Source organism: Melozone crissalis, unplaced genomic scaffold (genome assembly GCF_028551555.1).
Source record: "Melozone crissalis strain CALT ecotype California unplaced genomic scaffold, PUWL_Pcris_2 ptg000006l_1, whole genome shotgun sequence".
In the NCBI taxonomy this organism is placed as follows: Eukaryota; Metazoa; Chordata; class Aves; order Passeriformes; family Passerellidae; genus Melozone; species Melozone crissalis.
This window is the reverse complement of record NW_026535784.1, coordinates 20,744,184-20,768,061: the sequence shown is the minus strand read 5'-3', so window position 1 is coordinate 20,768,061 and position 23,878 is coordinate 20,744,184. Positions and strand designations below refer to the sequence as shown.

At 38.3% G+C, this 23,878-nt stretch overlaps 1 protein-coding gene across 8 annotated transcripts in view; it reads left to right on the top strand.

Annotated features, from left to right (window-relative positions):
• The window catches only part of FRYL (FRY like transcription coactivator), a 160,995-nt gene that overhangs the window by 31,659 nt on the left and 105,458 nt on the right, over positions 1–23,878 (top strand). For 3 of the 8 annotated variants that reach the window (XM_054290507.1, XM_054290513.1, XM_054290500.1), the window contains exon 1: positions 10,695–10,772. The exons of the other annotated variants lie outside the window; for them this stretch is intronic. In XM_054290507.1, coding sequence (XP_054146482.1) covers positions 10,697–10,772 — 76 coding nt within the window. In that variant the 5' untranslated portion in view covers positions 10,695–10,696. Of the gene's footprint in view, positions 1–10,694; positions 10,773–23,878 lie in introns of those variants that run through there. 8 annotated transcript variants of the gene reach the window in all.

The following is a 23,878-nucleotide window of genomic DNA, read 5'->3' as shown; positions in this document are numbered from 1 at the left end:
AGGAACTGAAGTAAGGTCCAGCAAATCTTTTTGAAAGTAAGCCCAAGTGCAAAGAGGGTACACTTCTGACTTCTTTATTTTACCATTAATACAGAAAATCAACTGTAGTTGTGTTCAGTTTTCAGCCACATCTCAAATATAATCTTTATTTTATTGAAGATCTGATCTTTTAAAATTGCATACTTGACTGTATATCTAATATACTTCTGTAGTTTTTCTCAGGGTTTCTTCTGAAGAGTATGTGTGCAGAAATTTACAATGAATATATTTTAGTAAAGTGGTGAAGTAATTGTAATTCAGTGCTTCATACAAGGTGTGTATCAGAACAAATCAAAGGTGGATCTAGAAGTATTTCTTCATACTTAACAGCTACTTGTGTGGGGTATATTTCTATAAATGTGTGCAGTATATGTATACAGTGAGGAGGTAATTCACTTGTTTTCATCTAACACATGGTGAAGAGCTTATAAATTTTTTATTGCTATTGGTCACTTACTAGATTATCTTTGTATCACATTTATGCATCTTCTGGACTTCAAGCACTTTAAAGGTTTTCTCAGACATAGAGTTAGTATGAGCTTTCATGTGACAGCTGAATCAATGTAATGGCTCAGTGCTGTGAACAGGAGATTGTACCCTTCCACCTGTGTAGTTGTCTTGCATATTCATTTTTGGTATTTCGGTTGCACATCTATCTTTGGTGAGACTATTCTACTGCTAAACCAGAGGAAACCTCCCTTCCCTTTCAATACCAGTGGATAGGCAGCAAACTGGAATGCTGTGAGAAACAACCAACAGCAAATCTAGGAAGTGAATGTCAGTAAACCTGCTGTTTGGACTTTGTTTTTCTGTTCTTTTGACTTTGTCCTGCAGATTGTATGGTGAAAAGTAGGAATAAAATCTCCAGTTTATTGAGGGGAAAAAAAAGGTGAAATTGGACAATACTTAGCTGCAAATATTCATTGAAATGTTATCTTCAGACTAATTCTTTGAAATAATACGGATAAAATTTAGTGGGAGGAGTGTAAATTAAGCAAACATCTCTTGACCTTGCCAATCTACAATTATTTTTAAGGTAGTTGTGAGAGGGACAAAATAAAGCTTTTAAGTTGAAGGAGAGGGGGAGAGACATAATACATGTGGGGGATGTGAAAAAACTTAAAATAGACAGATAAACAAGTTTTCAGAAGGTTTTACAAAAGCTGCTGAAGTCAACAAGATGTGGAGAAACTTGTTGCAAAAATATCTGCTACTGTAAAACTGTTCTATCTATAATATACTGGTAATAGAAGAACAAAAATACTCTTGAAATTTTTTGAGTCTAAGGTGGCCACAGGCCTTGGAAGTGACATTTTGAGAGAGATAGAATAGTTTAGCATGTTGTTCCTGTTTCAAATTTTACTTGTATATATCTTGCACGTAGCAGATTAAGTTTTAAAATCTGTTCTATCAATAATGTCTGTTAGTGATCCCAAGGTGAGTATATAAAAGGCTGGATAGCATGTAAAATAAAAGTATCAGCTTATTTTTAAGGAGCTGTTTTCTTTGAAGTAAAAAACTGTTACCTTTAAAACATTAAAATTGATATATGGGCTACAGAAATCCCAACTAATATCCTCCTAATATTCAAGTATGTATTTGAAAGGTCAGTATAGTATTTACTAGCAGGATTAATTCAGCAACTTCATGTGAAGATGCCACACTTGTGATACCAGCAATTCAGATTAAAGGTTAGAATTAGAACATTGTGAAACAGTTTTTCATTTATCACTTGTAAAAGAGGTCTGTGTTTCAAATGGAAAAGTTTTAGTTTATAGGTGATCAGACTAGTCTTAATCTCCTTTAGGCATAGTTTTTCTGTTTCTAATGAAAATGTGAATTTTAAGTGGAAGAGTCAGATATGATATTTTTCAATAATTGATATTTTTGATGACTGTTGGTAGTTTCTGTTGGCTGCATTTGTTAACTGTTTTATGTCTTTGTTTGTAAACTTCTATGTTTCTAGTTGCTTTTGTTCTAAGCTCTTTGGTAACAGGATGGTTCTTACCCTGTGAGTTCTAATTTTATATGTGTTCCTTTATTGTGTGGGTCCAAACTGGGGGAAAAAGACTACTACTTCAACTACATCCTCTTTATCAAGGGCTACTTTGAAAAGCCTTTCCATTTTCAGTAAATGTCATTTTTCATGTCTCTAACTTAACACTGAATAGCTTTAGTTGCTCTTCAAGTAAGAGTATGTTCTCTCAGGTAGTGAATGCTACTGCAGAGTAGCTGTGATTTGGGAAGCAGTGTTTGTGATGTTGGTTGTTTCACTCGACACACATCCTCTTGTTCTCCAGCCGAGTTCTAAAAGGTCCCTTCAAGCAAGGAACCACCCTCCCAGACAGGAGGGTTCTTGACTCATGCTTGTACATTTTTGATGCTTGTATTTATTTATAAAAGGAAGAATTTGTTATGAGAAATCCAAATGCACTACTGTTTTGAGAAGACAAGTAAAACTTTCAGAAAGCCATGTCAATTTACCAGTGGAACCTTCTCAAGAGATTGTTTCTGTCTGCAGCAGTTTTTCATTATGTGCTCTGGATGTTCAGGACTTGGTGTATCCTCACTTAATGAGCTGTGCAATATGCCTTTGTAGGGTGATACTACATAAGTAATGATAGTTCTTTGGCTGATTAGTCCAAAAAGATTTGTAGTGCCAGGCATGTTGTGTGCCCTGATTGCTTGGGGTACTTTCAGTGCTCATTGACAAGACCAGTATGGCAATATAAGCTTCAGATACTCTTAACATCAGGATGCTGTTGCATGGTTGCATTAGACTGACTCAAAACTGTCTGGTGTCATGTGGCATCTTTAAAAATGCACTGATGTGAGCTTTGTCTCAGTTACTTCTTTGAGAGAATGACTTGCTGAAGGATGGATGTTTTAAATTTCAAAGTATTTTCTAAGTTAAAACAGGAAAACCAGTAATACATATAAAAGAAACTCAAAACTTGTATAAAAATATTGTATTTATCTAGTATGTTGTTTTCAGTTTATTAGAGTTAGTTTAAAACTGTTTTTTCTTCGTTAATTGGGGTTTCCATAAATTCTATTTCCATGGAAGGTGCTGTGCAGAGCAGAGTAGGTTAATTTGCCCAGGTATTGAGGAAGTTAGATGTTTCTAGGTACATTGTATGTTTGGATAATTGACATGTTCATATCAGTTACTGGGAAAAATGAGCAGCATGCAAATGCTCTATCAATAGATAATATGACTGGCAAATAGGGAGAGCCAGCTGAATGAACAGAAGAAGCTAAAGCACATTGTCCATGTTATATGAACATGTGTTTACCACCTGATTGTTCATTTTTCAGTCATTAGTAGGGCTTGCAGTGGGTGACACCACGGCTCTGGTTGGATGTGCTGTGCCCAGTGCAGGTGTGTAGGTGCAGAGCTGCCTGCCGTGGTTCAGGTGGAGTGCTGGGCTGTGCAGCTGCTGGCAGAGACTGGCTTCTAGTCCACCAGCTATGGCACTTGAAGGAGCTCTGGGAAATATTTGCACAGCTTCCAGGCAAACATGGCCTTGTAAAGTTTTAGTGTGTGTTAGGTGTTTAGTATCTAACTGTTGCATTTAGCTGCCCTTGGGTTTGTTACTAGTTCTGGTTCTCCCTCTTTCTGATTTTTGTGTGTGTTTTGCTTTTCTTTAGTGTAACAGCATGCTTGCTCAAGATAAAGGTTCAGAAAAGACACTCATATGAATTTTTATTTCTGATTTGCAAAACAATGTATGTTTTACCTTTTAATTACCTTTTTAAATCTTAAAAGCATCTCTATTTTTAACTTATGCTTCAGGTTCCTGCAAGAATATGTGTTTCACAGAGATTGGAGAGCTGCAAAATTCAGCATTAAAAACACTTGTTTAAATCCTGGTAACTAAAGCACTAAAGAAAGGTGCTGTAAATATTTTCTGGCTTTGGAGTAAAGAAATATGCCAGTTAAGTTCAACTGTGAAGAATGCCCTGTTAATGTAATGACTCCATTTATTTCTGATATTGGGTGGTGGAGCTCCATATGCTCCTGCCCTGTGTAACAAACATCAGGAAAGGCAGGTTTAGGAGTTGAAACCTCAAGAGAAAATTGGCTGTCCATGCCTTGCCCCTTCTTGCTTTCCTTTTCCTGACTCTCAAGTACAGCTGTCCAAGTCCTTATACTATGTGTGCAGAGCTGCCTACATGGGGATTGAAGCTGTGGTGGAGTAAGTTGGTAGGCTGTGATTGTGAGACAGTTTTACAGAGGTTTTACAGCAGTTCCCTCTTGTCACTGTGCCACTGCCCATCCTCTGCCTGCTGTTAAGTGCCCTGTGGCAGAGGTGGCTGACTGAGACATGCATCTGCATATGCAGGGCTCTCTAGTGTTTAATGTATGAGCAGGAGTGGACTGCAGTGACAGTGGCTCAGGAGCAAACACTCAGCTTTGCTTATGGCAGAGGGAGGAGGGCAGGAGTTCACCTCCAGGCACAGGGCAAGCACACACACAAGGATCTGCAACTGCTCTGTGAGTTTAGTGGTAATCTGCAGCCAAGAATATTTTCTGCCCAAGTACTATTGCCCTCATGAGGCTTAATAGATTGCAGCTTCTGGGCTGAGTTTATCCCTATAGGTAGTGTTTTTCTTAAACTTTTTCTTCTTTAAAGTTTTCCCAGATGAATCATAAGCTCTTGGTGTTCTTTTTTCCCCGATGCTCTCTATAGGGATGGAATAACTGATCCTTGCATAATGTAAATACGATGTTTCCCGTAAAAGTGGCAGAGACATCCAGCAGCTTGGGAGGAACAACAAAAATAGAAACATAACTGATTTGTAGCAGTTGCCTTGAGGCCTTGTAGGGTAACAGAGTTAAGCCTTTCCTTACTCTATCCATTTAAACGCCCAGCAACTAAGCAGGGATTTTCTGTGTAGCTCCGTAACTGTTTCCAGGTTCCATTTCAAAAGTTGGTGAAAACCAAGGGCTGGTTCCCAGTGCATGGGTGTGTTTGTGCTGAAGCACCGTGAGGAGGCCGGCACAGTACAGAATTGGACAGATCAGACCTTAAGCAGTTATTGCAGGTTGTCTGACACTCAACCATCCTAATTGGGCTTTATACCTCTAAGTTTTATTGCAGTCATTGAAGTTTGAGAAGGGAATAAATCACTATGTTTCTCAGAATTTTAATTACAGGGCTGCTTGTGGCAATTGAGAAACTTGGATTTTGTCAGATTTAAGAGATGTGGTAGCAACTTTAGGCTTGGATATCACTTTATCTGTCTCATTTTGTCTTGGCAGGAGATTGGTTAAATATCATCTCAGAACAGCCTGTTGTGGTTTTTGAAATGTTTCACCTTTTGATTTCTGATTTGTTTCCTTGTAGTCTTACAATGTTTGCTGATCTGGAAAACTAGATTTTCAGGAAGGACTGGGTATCTATTTACTATAAACTCTTACAAAATTCATAAGGCTGTTGTTATCTACCTTAAAAATGATTTGAATTTTCATTATTTGATTACTTTTGAAGGTTGTGGAGGATTCTTTCCCTTTAATTTTTTTTCCATGTACAGCAGACTTATTATTCAACCTAGATATTGTTAACTTAATGAAAAGTTAAATATTAACTGTATCCTCTTTGATCCTACTCAAAGACTGTGTTCTGTGAGGAGGGTGTGCATGTGTATCTTCAGTGTTCTTCCAGAACTAGCTGGAAACTTGATAATTCACTTTCAGTGGGGAATATTATTTGTAGTTCTGAATGTATTTTCTGCTGGTCTTTATCATCCTGAAGATAAATGTAGTAGGGTTGAAAACTGTAAAGGAACTTACAGAAGCAAGGATAGCTGCATGTTTTTTGTAACTGGAAAGAATACCTTTAGCTTTGATTTTTAATTGAGTGTTAATGCCAGAATGCTTTGTTCAAAATAATCTAAATTATTTTGCAGAGAGATAAGTAGAAAAATCATATTCTGTTATCTTGGCCATGCCACTAGAAAAAATCAAGAGCTGCACTGGGGGTTTGAGGGAGGGAGGCAGAGTGTTCTCTAGAGTCCTAGAGAAATGAAGCTATTGTAGAACTGGGGAACAATGCTTCAAATGAAGGGAGGGGGAAAGGAAATGAAGCTAAAAATCTGTAACGCTCCCTGTGAAACACAAATTAATTACTTATACAGTGTTATTTCTTTGCCATTTAAAAGCAAAGTTTTTAAAGTTAAATATTGCTCTTTTAAGATAATAAATACACCAATGTCTTCAGTCATGAAACCCCTCTTACCTTTGCAGCCTGTAGAGGTGAAGCAAAACCAGCATTGTATGAATAATTTTTGTTGGTCCTGTGTGTCAGTGTTTGCCACAGGCCAGATCTCTGGCAGGTACTGCAGCAGCAGCATTATGCATATGGCACTTCATGTACATTGTTCAGAGTGGTTGCCAGCAATGTGTCTGGGCATCTCCAAGAAAATGGCATGATGCTACTTGAATTAAAGCAAAGCTGTGCAAATAGCCTTTGCATACACATTTCTGGTAAATGTATTGATCCTAATATGGATAATGATCCTTTCAGAAATATTTTTTATTAAATACCTAATGCTACTAATAAAGAGAAGTTCTGTTATCTGTACTATCTACAGTGCTAAAGTTTCTGATCTCTTAAATTACTTGGGTCCTCCAGCTGTTAAAACACTCAAGGGAAATCTTGCCTGTCCTGTGACTGGGCTTACTGTACATGTATTGAAAATTCCATCTCAAAGGTATGTGTGGAAGTGCTGAATGGGCTTTGCTTGTGCAGGTCAAGCGTGCTGTGGATGAATGGTACCACAAATGCCAGTGCAATGCTTCCTGGAGCAGCTGGGCTTACAGTGCGTGAATCTTGTAATGTATCAGTCTGTTTCCAGCCTGGAGTCTGCTGACTTAGGTCACTGAAGCAGCTTGAGCAATTTGCTTCTGGCCATCCTCTTTACTGAGAGTTTTCCATATCAGAGCAGAAAGCATGGTGTGGACTGGGCACTTGGATGAATCATTTTAGTAGAGTACAAACAGCTTGTGTCTGCAGATTGAGCACTTCTGCTTTACTGCACCTACAGTCCAATTCTTGTCGTGTTTTTTAACAGCTTACTGATACCAGTGTGCTTATTCATGCATACCTCACCTTGGCTCTTGAGAGTCTCAAAAATAGACTTTAGAGTAGTCTGCTCCCTTTAGAAGTGAAATTGATCCAGAATCAAAAGGTATACTGGGATCAGTATATACTGTGTATTTATTGGAATTGTTTAATGTTCAGCCTATTTATAAAACTATGCACACCTCCTCAATTTCATATTTTCTTTTTTGGATTTTTTTTTCTTAATTGAACCAGCTCCAAATGAAAGCTATTTGCTTATATTTAAATGCAAGTGCTTTATTTTCCAGTTTATCTAAAATAGTAAAATATTAATCTTACGGAAGACTTTTTATAAGTACTCACACTGATAGGTATTTTTAGTGGTCATACTTGTTGCTCTTTGTTTTAGACACAGTGTACTTTCCAGAAGACTCTTTCATGTTCCTCTCTGAGAATCAGGAACTGGAAAAAAATATTTGTTGTAAATGGCATTTTTCTAACACTGTTCTAGAAATATATAATGTTGATATCTTTTAACTCTGCCTTATGAGTTTTGTTGGGCTCTTCTCAAAGAATTAGCCTTGTCTGTGCTTGTCCAAGATTCAGAAGCTTGTAATCCATAGTTTTTCTTTCCTGCTTTTACTATTCTTGTTTTGATTAAAAATAAAAGGTTACATTTTAAACTTTGTGGTTTATACTGAAATCTTCTGTTTATTCTAATATTTGGTAGGTTGTTGCATTAACTCATTTCAAAGGAAAACCAAAACCCAAGAAGTGTGGTATGGCAACCATTGTTATTTACTCACCTTTAGTTACAAAGCAGTTAAATTGAGTTGTGAGGAAGAAGAATTTTTGGAGGGCTTGTGCACAGTTGTACAATGAGAAAACTCTTATGATGCTGATGTTATATGATAGGTCTAAGATACTGACAGACCCATTACTCCACTTGTGAAATGGACTTGTACTGATAATTTGGTTCTGCCTTTCTTGGGGGAAGGGAGGACTGTGAAAATACTTGGTGCAAGCCATTTTTGAGTCTAATAAATTAGTGATGTCCATTTAATGAAAGTTTCTAGGTCTGTTCATGTATGTATGAGAGCATACATATTCATGTAGTATTAAAAGAACATCTTTCTTTTCATAATATTTTGGTTCCTAATATATATTCCTAGTCTTCAATGCATCTACTGAAGTCTTTAGAAAGAGAAGCTGATACTCTTGGTACATACAATTCTCATTTCTTAGGAATTGTTAATGGGCTAATATTTTTTCTGTTAATAATTTAAAATTACAATTGCAAGTATCCTTGAGGAAACCCAATCTGTTGTGATCATTAGTTGATATTATGAATAAATAACAGTGCTACAAAATCTCAGATACTGTGGTGAAAGGCTGAGTAACTTGCCTGGCCAAACACCTCAATGTCATAAATAAATGCAAATTTTGAAAAAGATTTCCTGATAATAATTTAATTTTGAACTGCTACTTTACAGAAATACTGACAACTTCTCTGTTTGTTGAAAGTCTCTTAACGGGAATCCAGAAGGTGGAACATGGAGACCAGTATTTTTGTGGGGTTGTTTTAGGGTATCTCTTGGAATTTCTTGGGATGATTGTTTTTAATAAGTTTTTGGCACTGATAACTTAAAGAATAAAAGCTGAGGGGGAGTGGAAAGGGCAACTACAAAGAAGCCAAAGTGTATTTTTAAAAGTCATTATTTTTGAGGTGCTGAGAGAGTTGGCTCATGATTTTGGAATGCACACTGTTAACAAGGATTCCTCTGAAGAAGTCTCTGTAGCCCAGTGTTAAAGGCAGTCAGACACCAACCATAATTAATACAGTCTTTCAAATTAGTAGTGAAATTCATCAGCCGGCTCCAAAATCTGACCTTTATATTCCACTCATAACAAAATACAACCTCTGCTATGTCTTATTTAGTAAGAGGAAAAAGGAATGATTGGAGTGTAACTTTGAATGTATTCATAAAAGGAGTGATGAAAAGGAATATGGTGTAATACTGCCTACTACATGGGCAGTACTACCTGAAACAGGCTTATGAGAGAAAGTTGGATGTGAAGTCCCAGAGAGTTACCCTGCGGATATATGTGCTGCTGTAACCTGTTTGGGAAGAACAAAAGTACTATTTTGCTATAGGTGGCAATTTACTATCTAATTACAGAAAAATATTTTTTGCATGGGGAAATTTGGATTATTTTTAATCTGTGAAAACTGAATGAGATTACTGGTCCCTCTCTTAATAAAACTGTTCATCTCCTAAATGACAGCAGCTGTTGGTTGAACCAGCCTAGTGCAGTGAGAGGCTTGTCCCATTCTTTCTCCAGTGTCCTTCTACTGCTCTGTTAGACCTGTCACTCAGAACCACTTAGTTTTCCATCAACTGGTTTGTGTTACCTCTTGGTTAGTGATAATTCTTTTGTCTATGTGGGGTGAGGGACATAGATTAAAAAAGCCCCAAACAAACAAAACCAAAACCACAAATAAACCCCAAACCTTAAAAGTATTTGATGTTCACTGTTCTTTAATCTTTCCTACAACTTCAGATATCTAATTTGTCTGAGGACACAGGTGTTATTTCCTCCTCATGGCTTGTTTACTCCTAGTATGGGCAGCAGTTTTAAAACTGTGGATTTTTAAAAATGTCACTTTAGAACAGATTAAGTTAATCAGTGTTGGATTGCATCCCTAGGAACCCAGAACTGTAACTTCTAAGAGACACTTCCCATTGTAGCGTTTGGGATGGTACTGGACAGAGCAAACCATCAGAAATACCAAAATTGTGTCAAGTCCTTTAGAAGGCGCTAAGGAAAAAAAACCCAAACCAAACAAACCCCAGCTCAAGTCCTTTAAAAGACATTAAGGAAAAACAACCACCACCAACCAAACTCCAGAGAGTTTGAATCATAGAAGGATTTGGGCTGGAAGGGGCCTTAAAGCTAGTCTAGTTGCAGCCTCCTGCAATAGCAGCACTACACCAGGTTGCTCAGAGCTTCATCCAGCCTGGCCTTGAACTCTTCTGAGCTGGGACATCCAGAACTGCCACTGGCTGTAGCTCTTTTGCAGGCATCCACCGTGGGAATACTTACGGCCTTCCTGCCCTCCACCGCGACTGTTTTTCACATTTGTGATTTCCCATCCTCCGTACCGCCACCCCTCCTTTGATTTTGATGTTCTTTTAGCGTAGACGGCTTGATTGGCTTTTGGCACTGCGCAGAGGAACGCTGGGCGGTTTGTTTAATTCATCACGATTTTAACAGATCGGTTGGAAGTTTATTTAAAACTCGGAAAAGCACAAGCAGCCTTTTATAGCCCCTTGTGGTTGCAGTTGCGAGGAGTCGCTCCATTGGGCTGCCAAGGGCTGGGGCGCTCGGTCGCTGTGCCCGTGTCGCTGGGAGCATCCCCCGGAGGCGGGACGGCCGCGGGGCGGGGCCCGGCGGGCGAGGAGGGCTCGGTGCCGGCAGGAGCCGCCCCCGGGCCCTGCGTCACGGCGGCACCGGCACCGGCGCGTCCCTCCCGCGGGTGCTGGCGGAGGCGGCGGCGCGGCCGGCGCCCGCTCCGCCCTGCCCGCACCATGCTCAGCCTGCAGGACTCCCTCTTCTTCGAGATCAGCATTAAGTCTCTGCTGAAATCCTGGAGCGGCAGTAGCAGTAAGTATGTCGCTGCACCCGGAATCACAGCAGTGTAGCAGATATCTTATCCCTTTTTGATTTTCTTTTTTGGCGATTTTTTTCCTCTATTTTTCTTTCCCCCTTTTTTTTGCATGTTGCTGTGTGAAATTGCCCGTTTAAAACAGGCTTTTAGTGGTCCTGTGTGCTGATGCAACTTGGCATAGCTAATCTGAGAGCTATCTGCTTCGTAGTTCTCACCAAAGATTTTGTATTTATATATTTGTTTATTATTGTATTTTCTCAGACTGCAGTTATTTCAGTCTGATAAAGTTCTTTGCACCCTTTGCTGTCCAAGAGAAGTGACAGTAGATGCTCATCTCTGCGGAGTTACCGGATGCTGATGATGTCTTAGTTCTGTCAAGCTCCAAATGCTCCTTTGGAGCTCAGTCACCCTTGGACAGTGTATTTTACAGGGGGACATTGCTTTTGTGCCTGAAACCTATTATTATGCCTACAAAAACTGCCCACTTTGATCTTCTAAATGTCCTGAAATGAGAGTTTCTTGGAGGATTCCTTGTCTGAAGTGAAGCAGCGAAGCAAGGATGCTGCTCTGGGTTCAGACAAGCCGCCTGTCCTCACGTCACCCCTTCACACACGCTTCAATGCAGGGTCTGGGCCCCGAGCTGCCTCGCACCGTGTCCAAGGCTTTGCTAACGTAAGCACAGCAACTTCATGACAGGATGCCAGGAGGTGACAAAGATGACGTAACTGGACGTCAGCTGAGCATTTCCTACGTCTGAAGTTTCTTGTATATGTGAAAATGAAAAAAGTTAAGATCTGCAAGTAACCAGTATCTCAGCTTTGTTTCATTAATTGCTGCTTGAGATGTACTGGGATGCAGTTTCTGCTTACCATACACTTCATCAAAATAGCTCCATGAGGATTTTTACCCCAATGCAGTAGTATATATTCACCTGTCTTGTTTGAAGGAATTAGTAGCAAGTTATTTATTATACACTGTATTAATCAGTGCTAGGAGATATGCAGATACTTAGTTTGTCCTAATAGCTCATTCAGACCCGATTTGCTTTTTGTATTAACTGCTGTAATTTGTTTTAGACTGATAACTTCTAGACTATTGTCTTACAAGTTAAAGCAATTCATGTTTCAGAACAGGTTTTCCTTATAGGTTTTGCTTTTTAGTTTGTTTAATTTGTGTCTTGCGGATTAACAGTATCTGTTCCAAATTATACCTTGTAATTGTACTTGGTAGTTATTAACATGCTTGCTGCAATACAGATAACCAGAAGGATTTTTCCAGTATTTCATAGTAGAAGTTGAAAATACCTTATGAAAATGATTAAAAATCCTCAATGTTGACTCATGTATATTGTTTCCAAACTAAAGTAAATCGTAGGATACAATCAGTAACAGTAAATTTAGTCTGCTACTAGATATATCATTGCATAGATAAGGAGATAAATTGCAGCTTCCAGACCAGATAATTGTCAGCTGTGACAAGACAGAGTAACAATATTAAGATAGAGAGTAATAATAATAAAAAGGTGTTCCGAGAAGCAGTAATACATGGTGCTATGTTTTCTCCTTTATGCCCTCTGTTATGTAAGTCCCACGGAGTAAGATCTTCCTGACTCCTTCATCAGGAAGTGGCACTTGGATCATCTACCAACAAACCAATTTTCTGTGTGTGCTGGTGAGATAGCTGGGGTTTATTTCACTTTTCCCAGCATTGTCACCCCATTTGTGGGAATGGCTGTGATTCCAGCATAGCTGCACGTCTGCTCCGTGAGCGTGCGGGAGTCGCGTTCTGATGGCGCTGTGCAGCCTGGCCGGGAGCAGAGCCCTCTGTGCAGCTTGTGCTGGCTCCAAGGACTGTGATTCACATGCAAACCTCAGTGAGCTGAGCTGAAGTGGGCAAGCCATTTGCTTTGTTCCTAAAGCATTTTCTATTCAAGTGATGCACTACGTGCAGAGGAATTACGCAATATTTACGTTGAGGATGAGCTTGGAAATTCAGGAAATATCCATATGCTAAGAAATTACTTCAGAAAAGTTTTTGCCATGTTTTCATGAAATTTTTAGGTGCAAATGCTACTTTTTATAGTTTTTATCATAACTTTAAATTTTTACATGCTGAAGGATGTCAGAAAAGGAGTGGGTGTGCTAGCATGCATTTCCATGTGTATAAAAGTAAGCATCTGCAGGGAGTGTATAAGTGTGTAACAGAAAGGCAGTAAAGCTCCATGGGTCTGGTTAAGGGCTTGCTTAGCTGGCATAATGTTGCAGTGCTGGCTAAGGTTTTATTGTAGTTGATCTTTTTTCTTTCAGTAACAACAATGAAGTGACATTCATACGGCCTAGTTTCAGCATGCTGTCTCTGTGCCAACAATTTTAGGCATTACTTCTTTTGAAATGGAGTCAGGAATGTTCTTTTAATCCAGCAGTGAAGTGAGGATGTTCTTGCTTAAGAACTGATTCCTTACTGAAGTTATGAATGTAACTGGGAGCTTTATACTTGCTTGTCCTCAGGGCTGCTTGGCTCCTTGGTATTTAAGGCATCCTAGTTGTGATTATGTATCTCAGTGCTCTTGTATTCTGTTGTTTAGCCCATTGCAGTTTCCATGTGTGGTCTGTCTAGTGGTTCTTATGAGTTCCTGAATTATAGGAAAAATACTAATTTTGATTGTTGTTTATGTCACTTGGTGTAAGAGACCTCTTATTTTGTCCACAAAAACCTTCATTTAAGGTTAAGGAGGTCTGGATGCCATGAGAATTGCTTTTAGTAATGCAGTATGTGGGTTCAAAAACCAAACGTGGTGCTGCTTACAGTGAAAAGCATTAAGTAATAGATACCTTACTGTAAGATATGACACAAGTTTTAATGAAAACTAGGCATGTATTTCTGGGGCTTACAGTCTGGACAGGAACAATGACTTTCCAGTAAGCACAAATATAATCCATTATTGCTTTATTAAAAGCTTTTTTGTGTTTCCAATATATACTGTATTAGTAGTCATGTCCTGTTTGGAAATAAAGAATTATTTCTGGATTTTTTTATAGGATGTCTTTCTTAAAGCTATCAGAGAGCTTTCTGTGGCTGTGCTGCAGTTGTGCTGTATCTATCTGGTAAACAGAAGGAACTAAACAGAAGGGTACCCCTGTCATGTGGGTGTTTCTCTGTCCTTGAATTCATCCCTATCTTCTTCTAGAGGAATCAGTTTTGGAGGTGCTTTGTGAGATTTTCCATTCCACCTTGCTCAGCTTGGTTCAGAAGTCATGCATATATCTCAAGAACTTTTGCTGGTTAGGAGAACAAGGCTGCACTTTGACAATGCCCCTGCCAAAGCTACATTGAGGTTGTTGCCCTTGGCTTCTTTTTGATAAAGGTTTGTGATAGGGATTTTCAGTGTTACTGAGACTTGTGAGCCTGGGAACAAAGTCCTGCCAGGAAAGCAAGCTGTGTCTGCCTGGACAGCAGTTGGTTTGGAAATTGTTATAAAATCAGAAAGAAATGGAGCGGCTTTAAAAGCTCCGAATCATTGGAGCTATGGCTGCCAGGTGCTGATGAGCACATGAAAACTGGGGAGCTGCCTGGCAGATACTTTTGAATCATTCTTTCTGTGGATGAAAAAAAGCACTTGGAGTTTGCTTTTTAAGATTCACTTATCACATAGGATTAGTTTGAAGATTACTTCCTCCTTTACCAACCAGAAATGAACTCTTGGCTCTCAAGAGAGGTTCTGCTCTGCTAATACAGTATTTAATGAAGTAGATGTAGTGGATTCATTTTTATCCTGTGACTGTTTGTTTGAAGACAGCAGTGAAGCTGTAATTTAAATAAGAAAAGTCACATTGCAGTGCCATTATAGGAATGTATATGAAAGAGGACCATAGGAAGAAGTCTGGGAAAACAAATGTTTTCTTCATGGTTTTATTCTTTAGGAGAAGACCGGTGAGGTGGAGTATACATGGGTCTGTGTGTGCCTTTTTAATAAAACCATTTGCTGCTTCTGTGGCTATTTGCTAGTGATTTATACTTTTTAAAAGTAATAAAAGCACCAGTTTTTAACATACTGGAAGTCATTATTGTATGATAAGTTTCGTCTTATTTCCCCATTAACTGTTAAAGAGCAAAGAAAAATGAAACTTGAGGAAAAAAATTGATCTGAGATGTTACATGATTGTTTCTCTTTCAGACTGTGCTTTGGGCTAAGAGTTATTAGTGGCATGGCTGTGCTTTAGAGAATGTTCATACAGCTTTTATATTCCAGTGGATAAACCAGTATTACTTCACAATGTAGAGAAGTCCTGTTTTCATGAGATACTATTTTTGGTGCCTTCTAAAACAATAATAGTTATTAAATAAGTACAATATTAAGTAGGGTGTTAACTTCAGCATCCCAAACAATAATATGCTCAGTCTTTTTTTTGTTGGAAACTTTTTCTTTATTGTAACCTTGACTTCAAAGGATCACATCAGTTAGTAGTGTTGCTTTGTATGCTGAGACACAATAGGCACTTTCTAGAGAATGTAACAATTTTTCTTTCTGATTTTATCTTCCAAAACTGTTTTGACGTGTTGCAAAGTGAATTTTTTAAATGAAATATGAATCCAAATGTGTATTGAGTTTTGGAAAAGCTACTAAATTCTACTTTTTTGAAAAAAGCATCTACATGTAATTTGTGTTAGTAAATGTACTTACAGGTCCCTGTACTACTTGAGAAGCAATTTATTTTCCTGTAGAAAGGACATATGATGACCTTTCCAAAGTCTTTAAGTTGTCATGGGAAAAACAAGTTCCTGGCAATAGTTAATTACCCAATACAGTGTGAATGTATCAATGTATTGTGGAGTGTGGCCTCCATATTTGGCTCTGTTTATGAACTTCTGTGGCCTTTGATGATGGTCTCTTGTACAGTACATCTTGAGGCACATGATGAGTCATTGCATTTCCAGATATATGGTGTGTTGTGATAGTCATTAACAGAGGTGCTGGTAATGTTCTGTATAGTAAAATTTGCTATGCAAAGAGAACATTGGGTGGGACTTTTTTTCCTCCTTCTTTCTTTGTTTCTGGGTATGTTTGGAACAACAAGGTCTATCAGTGGATGTAGACTTGAAGAGGATAACAAGGCTGGAGTATAACATCCAAACTAGTCAAAGCCAAGTACCACCCTGCAGCCGAAGAGCACCCAGCACACATAAGTGAATGATGTCGAGGGAAGGAGGCTCCTGTAATGGAATGTTCAGGATCAGCTGCCTGGCAGTGAGAGGCTGCCTGCCTCTCTTGGTGTGCATGTATGGATGTCTCAGCTCAGCTGGATCCTGGAGTCTTGCTCTCCTGTCTTTTGCATAGAAGCCTTTTTATATTTGCTCATTTTTCTTCTGTGTGACTGAAGATGGGGAGTGGGTTGGGTATTTTGGGGTTGGTCTAGCTTCCATTATTGCTAAGCATTCATACCTACTTGTATACTTTTTGCCTGCCTTATCTATTTGATGTCAGCAGTCTGTATTGTAACACCTTCCATTAGGGTGTGGATGCTCATTAGGGAAGTGCATGTATCCAGATTTTTACCAGTTGTAATTAGCTAACGTTATATGATGTTTTGTGCCCTACTTTGGACTTCTCTGCACATAAAGATGGAAAGTATGGAACTGTTATTTAAAACAAAAATTTTTTGAGGATTGTTTTGTGTGAAGTTCTTTGTATTAATTTTTTAATAAAATGCCTGTGTTGTAGGAAGTACATTACATGTTGAGATATGCATTATTTGTCTTCATCAGACATAGATATGCTAGAATGAGCTCCCCTTTGTGAAATTCTTTCATGAAAGTGATAGACTTTCTGCTAAACCCATAACTAGATTCTGTAATGATTCAAATTGCAGAAGAGAATGCTGTTGAAAGGAGAAAGTGCACCAAATGCAAATCACTCTGTCAGCTACTGTTGCTGGAATAAACTGCCCGCTCTGCATGGACTTCAGGAAAGCTCCAGATAAACCAATTGCAACAAGCCATATCAAATACCCCATTTCTGCTGACTGGTTTTTTTTTTTTTTTTTTACACTCTAGCTCTGGTGCTTTTGTATTTGAAGGGGAAAGGTTTAGACATTAGGGGTTTAATAGCATTTTAGAGATAACTGACACAACGACATTGATTTATTTGGAAAGGTGGTTGCCAACTTTTTTTTGCTGTATTATATCCTGTGTGGGTGTAGTTAGAAGTTTTCCACTCTATAGAAGTAAATGTTCTTTCTCATTCCTATACAAAGAGTAATGATGCTGGTTAAAGGGAGCTGTTAAATTGTGTTAGGTGCAGTGCAAAATAAAGGGTCTGTTTAAAGAGGAAAAGGCCATTCTAAATCAGAAAGGACACTCGGAACCTAAAGGAAACTGGGCCATGCTACTGTAAATAAGAATTAAGTTTTTGATCTCTTAACATTCCCAGTTGCCTGTGTGAATGTTGCAAGCAAAGGCTTATATTGGTAGGTCTGGTGGAAACTACATTTTGTGAGAGATTTCAGAAACTTGATGTGTGTAATAGGCTACCAAGCTGCAATAATACAAGAAAATAAAATATTGAGGCATAGAATTGCTTGAACTGCTTTTAATATTAGAATACTAATTATTGGAAAATTAGGTTACAGAAAGAAATAAACTTTTTATCATTGAGTTTGCTTTAGTAACTCTGATTAGACAAATCCAGCAGTCTCTTATAGACTGATATAGAAGTACTTAAAATACAGTGATGGTCAAAAAGCTAGATGTGAAAGTGTTTCAATGCAGTTACAGAATTACATGGTTTATGAGTCTTTAATTAATTTTCATCAGAATTTAAACTTGATGCCCTAAGTAGGTATAGTTATTAAAACAAGAAAAGAATGATGTGTAGGACATATTTTACTCCGATCAGAACAAATTCTTCTAATGAATAAGTATATATATATTATATAATGCTTTCAAAGTAGTAATAGAACACAACAGGCATATGAAACATTTTCTTCATTCTTTGCCTTTTCTCATTCTTCTAAGAATCAAGAATTTGAAAATCCAAAGGAAGGAGTACTTTTTATCAGATATATGTAGACTCAGAAACAGACTGCCAAGAGTTTAAAAAACAACCATTTCAGTCTTCAAAAATAACATTTTTAATTTAGAACATTAATATTTATAGGTTTCTTGCTCAAGAATTCATTTAAGTTCTAGAAGCAATTAATTTTATAAAGCGATCTTAGGAAAGCATGGGAGGTATAAATAACTCCTGTGCTTCTGCCTATCAGGCATAGCTGGCATGTGATTTGGGATATTTTCAACTATATTTTTTGAAGTTTTCTTTGCAGACAACTGGTACAGACAAGAATAGTGGTCTAGAAAGATGTATGAATGCCTTAAGCCCTTGCAAATCAATGCTAGCTAAGTATTGGATATTTGAAAGAACTGTTACATTCACAGTGAGTGCTATCAAAGCAGTGTAAGTAGCTCTGGGGGTTGTTCATTTTCTTCCTTTTGCTTTTTTTATTCATCATCCCTGTTTGCTGCCTTTATTCATGCTGCTGAACTAGAACTGAAGATCCTCAGGTTAGGAAAGTGATGTCTGTGAGGGTGCCAGGGTCAGTGGTCAGTAACAGTTCAGCAGCTCTTAGTGAAGCCCATGTTTGGCTTAGAGAATCATGTGTCTGACATCCCCGTGGAAACCTGCCTCCTTTTTCTCTCCAACATCTTGCTTTGTGCTGGCTGTCAGCAGGACGTAGCAGGTGGGCCAAATATCACCAGATTTTTACTGTTCTTTCAGCTACAAATGAGGTCTTGTCCTGAAAAGAGAGGCTGGCAACTGGCACTTCATTTTTATGACAGCAAAGTGAAGAAAGAGGGAAGCAGAGCCAGGTGTACTGAGGTTTGACTGAGAAGTTCAAAGGTTTTTTTGGTAGCTGTTTGAACTCTGTGTCCAGAATGCCATGATAGACTAAGCTGGGGATATTAAGGTGGAATCCTACATTGTTCAGCATGTAGGGGTATTTTCATCTTTTAATCTCTCTTCAGAAAGTAACTGGGTAGGAAAAAAGGAAAGAGAGTACCCAAAACCTAGAAATAACCTACCAGAAGTGCATGGATTGCAAAAATTTTGCAGTCTTTTTGTCTTACTTTTTTTCTTCTTAAATACTGATTTAAAAAAACCTGAAAGAGTACTTCAAGTTAGAATTTTTCTTCTGTGGGAAAAATTAAAAGTGTATCACTAATTCTGAAAGAACTATTTTAAGAAAACTATGGGCAAACCCCAGGTTTCCCAAATATGGCAAAAGGTGACCAAAAGGAAAGTGATTTTACTGTTAAAAGTTTTCCTAGTGTCTATCAGTGGTTCAAAGGTTAATTTGAATAATTTTTACTTATGTATTTATATTAATTTATAGTTCATGCCTATCTTTTATGCCCACATTATTCCTAAGGACATTGCTGTAACTGGAAAACTGGAGTGCTCATTTTGGAGAAGACAAGGAAAAACAAGAACATAATGTGTTTAATCAGACAGGGGAGAGGATGGCAGGACAGAGCCTGGGAGGTCCTCAGCATTGGTTCTATATTATTTGAAGCAATCCTGTAAGATTTCATTATCTAAAATGTAGTAAAGGATGTGAATTTATGCTGCCACTTATGCTGCACAAAAACATTTTGAAGCATATTGAAGCTGAAGTTCAGCATCACTAAAAGTCAGTCTTGGTGTGCCAAAATGGTGTCTTGCTGTAGATTCAAGTCTTAAAAAAAAAATAGTATGCACTGCACTTCTCACTCGAAAACCTGAAGTGAGGCAGTACTGTGTCCTCTGTTAACTTTAATTTAGATACGGGTTTTTTAACATATGTTCTTGCACAGTTTTTCCTCAAGCTTTTGTATGTCTTTCTTGCGTGCTTACTTCTACTGAGACCATCTACCTAATGTGCTGAGAAAAACGATGTTAAGTCCTTGAGAATGTTTGCAGTTTTAAGACTGAGGTTACCAGGACTGACTGCCAGAAGGCAATTGTGAGTATCAGACAGTTTTAGCTATTTGGGACTGAGAGAGGTGACAGAGACCTATGAGGTGCAGCTGTGCCATCCTGACATGATTAAAACATCTCAGTGGTTTATGGTGGTGTTAATATGTGAGCACGCAGACTTAAATCCCACATCCTGAAAGAAAAGGATGAGCGATGAGCTCTGGATGTGAAACTGGCGTTTCCAGGTCACTGGCCAAGAGTGTGGCTGGGCAGAGGCCAGAGCTTGTTATCATTTCATGGTTTGCCTTTGGTCTCCTTCCAGGTGGCAGGGCTGGAGCACTCCCTGCTTTGAGGCCCTAAGCCCCCAGCATGCCCAAACTGCACCTCTGCTTCTGTTCCCTCCAGAAGCTGGTCAGTTGTACATCTCATCTGTGTTTTATTACTGGAGAGTGATTATTGAGGTCATGTTTTATTAGAATAGATACAGAATTTGCCTGTGTAACCTCAATATAGTGAAGAAGCTTGAGTTCCAAAACCTTGATCAGAGAGTCCAAGATTTCCAGGGTTAAGTGGGAATAACTGGGCAATGTATAATATCAGTTCTGTTAATAGTATACCTGAGCAAGAATGAAGAAAGAATTGCTCCATTTTAAAAATACTGCTGCCAATATATTTATATATTGCAGCTTAGAAGATGGCAGCATTGACTACCTCTCTGTAGTAATTCTGGTTGGAAATTTAAGTGACCTATAATTTTTTTTTTCTCTATTATGTAGCAGTAGTAAGCAGCCCTACAGATTATCAGACCATTATTTGTTTTGTGATATCCTCTACTAGGAAATTTTACCCTCTCTTCTTAAAGAGGGATGAACATTGAAGAATTTTTAAAGCAGAAACGTAATAGTTTCATATAATTTTTCCTGCATATTCCTCATTTTTATATTTGTCATGAACTGTGTAGTCATCTAAATATCATGCAAGTACTGCTGTCATTATTGGCCAGCCATAGTTGGTGTCAGCACATGCAGTTAGATACTTAGTTCCCTTTCAAGCCCCAAAACATGGTAGTATTTGAATGACTTGCAGATCTGAATGTAGCTATGACACAGTTGTCTCATCTCCTTAACAGGCTGCTCTCTTTGAAATATGGATTGATGTATAAACATGTTTTTATCCCTGTCCATCAGCTTGTAGGCCAGTGTATCTGTTTCTTTTCTGATAGACTGGGGATATTTTCTGTGTCTTCCTACACAAGTACAAAACCCACTATTTAATTTTTACCACAACACAGTGTAGGAAATGCTGTTGCAACATTGTATAAACTGTGTAGCAGATGAAAGTGTGATATCTTGTAAGAGGGAAAGCAGATATTATTTAAAATGAACTGAGAGGAGCAAAGTGAATGAGTCCAAGAGGACCACCAAGCAGCCAGCCACTAGGACAAGGGGGGTGCTCAACGTCCAGCAAAAAGGCACCACAATGCTCGTGTCAAGCTATTACATCTGTAATCTATGGCCATGGTGTGGGAGCCAGGAATGTCAGGTGTGTCATTCCCCATGTGTCCTGGGCTCCTTTTCAGTTGGCACCAGATTTTGGAGCAGTGTTTTTGAAGTTGTCACTGTTTAGTGTGCCCATCCTGTCACACTCTGTGAGTCATTGCACGATTCTTTGTCTCCAGCTCTGGGTGTGTTGTGAAACTGCAGGTGGGTGAGGTGGGGGCAGGGGGATCTCTGTACCCACTCAGCCAGGTGTTGTTGATCCAGGCCATGCTGAAAGCACCAGCTCCCTGGTGCTTCCATAGCCAAAACCTCCCATTCATATCAGCCTCAGCCTCTCAGGTACAGTTCTCTGCAATGCTTTTTAGAGCTTAAACGAGTGCATTGAAACTAGATAAAGTTCCTATTGCAGTGAGAGCAAACTCCTTTTTGAAGTAAATTAGAATCAGATAAAAACATAAAAAGAAAGTTGAGGGAGTTAGGAGAAAAAAGGGTTTTTTTTTTCCTTGTGATACCAGTACACACAGCTCAAATCTTTTAGATGACCAATTTAGCCATGTATTTTGGAGTTCCATGGACAAGCATATGACAACCTATTTTTACTTCAGATGTGACTAGTCTCCTCCAATGAAACTGACAAAGAAGCTGGTAACTCTGAAACCTTGGTGTGTTTATGGTGGCTAAGAATAGCATGGCACTGAGCATTGTCTCCATGTAGAAGTCCAGTGTGAGTGCTGGCTGTGTGCTTGCTGGGTGGGGTTTTTTGCCAGGTTTGCACTATGCCCTTATGCTTCGTCTGAAGACTTAAAGCCCTGAAGGCAGTCATCTGCTTCCCTAAGGAATTGCACAACTTGGGATTCTTCCTAATTTAGTTTACTTTTATTTGCAGTAAGCATAGTTAAATTTAGTCAGAAAGACTGATTAGAATTACAAGTGTCTCATGCTTTTTCTTAAAAAAAAAGCTAACTAGGGTCTCATGTGAACTCAGCACTACCTTTTGCTGTTAAAGACTTAAAAAGCACTGAGAAACCCCAAAAAAACAATACCCACACTAGCACACACATGCAAAGCAAATAATAAGTGTCCTAGTGAACAATCCTAAGTTTTCTATATATTTGTTAATTTTCATATTCATAAAACTTTTTCCCCAAGAAAATAGTTGTCCCAGACTATCAATAAATAAAGCAGCTGACACTGCTGTTTTTCTGTAGTGTTTGAGGAATGGACTTGACTCAGAGGAGCACATTTGATAAACAGGAAAAACATTGAAAATTAACTACACCTATTTAAAAACAGAACTTACAACAGCATTATAAGATGTGTTTATGCCTTCACAAGGAAATTTTTGTTGTAGTTGAAAAATACTCAGTCTCTCCTATGTGCTGATAACTCTTTGGTAATATCTACTGGGAGCTGAAACACATTGGAGTTGAATTTTCAGAAGAGCTGATCCCATGAGTGCAGGGCAGAAAATTTCATTCAGGGAAATTATCAGGTTTTTTTTTACAGTTAAATTTAGGTAGTTACCTGGATGTGAAAAGAAAAAGGGGTTTGTTTTTTTATTCCTCAGCAAAATTACTAAGAATATGCTTTTGAAAATGTTGGTTTCACTTTTTCTGTTTTTCTTCCTATGACATGTTTGTGTTAAATGTGGCAGATTGAGTTAGTCTAGTATATTTTCCTTTTCAGTTCATATGTTCATATGGAGGATTACCAGGCAAAACTGACAGAATCAGAGCGTGGAACAGTTGTTCTTTTCTGAAATTGATATTTAATGCATGAGACACTTTTTGTCCCTGATTTGTGTATGCTTGAGCATATTCCAATGCTGGATTGTATTTGTTTATTTATTCTCTACTTTGCTTTTTTAATCCTTGTCTATATGTACCTAACTCTTCCATTTTCAAAACATACCTTGGTATCAGAAATACCATTACAGTATTTCTGAGTACATCACTAGACTGTTATTTACAAAGAAGTGAAGGTGCTCTCTAAGAGGACCCAGGCTGGGCTAATGTATTGGTTTTGGGGTTTTTTGTTTGTTTGTTTGTTTGTTTTTAATGATACATTATTTGAAGTTCTTGGTTACCTTATAACTGACATTCCACAGTCCTTTTCTGAAATAATCTTTTAGAGCAAAACTGCCAGCATTCATTACTTTCTTGCATTTACTCAGGAAAGGTATCAATTTGACACTAATGAGGATAATTGAGGATAATGAGCATAATGAGGATAATGAGGAAAAGTTTTTTCCTCTTTGAACTGGGAGCTGGAATTGCCCTCTTCTCACAAGGAAAGAATAAGCAGGCAGCGAAGTGAGAGAAGGTTAAACAAACTACCTTGGCTGTGCTCTGCAAGAGACCTCTTTGCAAAAGCTGCTGGCTTCTGACACAATCTTATTTGGAAATAAGATTAAGCACAACTTTGTTGAGTATTTTGACATTGTTTTTTCTTCAAATACAGTGGACCAATAGAGTTTTTTATATCCCTAAATCTGCAAACTGAGGATGTGAAGTTTTGTTTTTCCAGAGAGCTGTGGATTAGGAAAGATGAGATAAAGTATTTAAGTTTCTGTTTGCTAGTTAACAAAGGCATACCTGTGGTCACTTTGTTACAGAATGCACTTTTTGTATATGGTGTATACCGATCTTTTAAT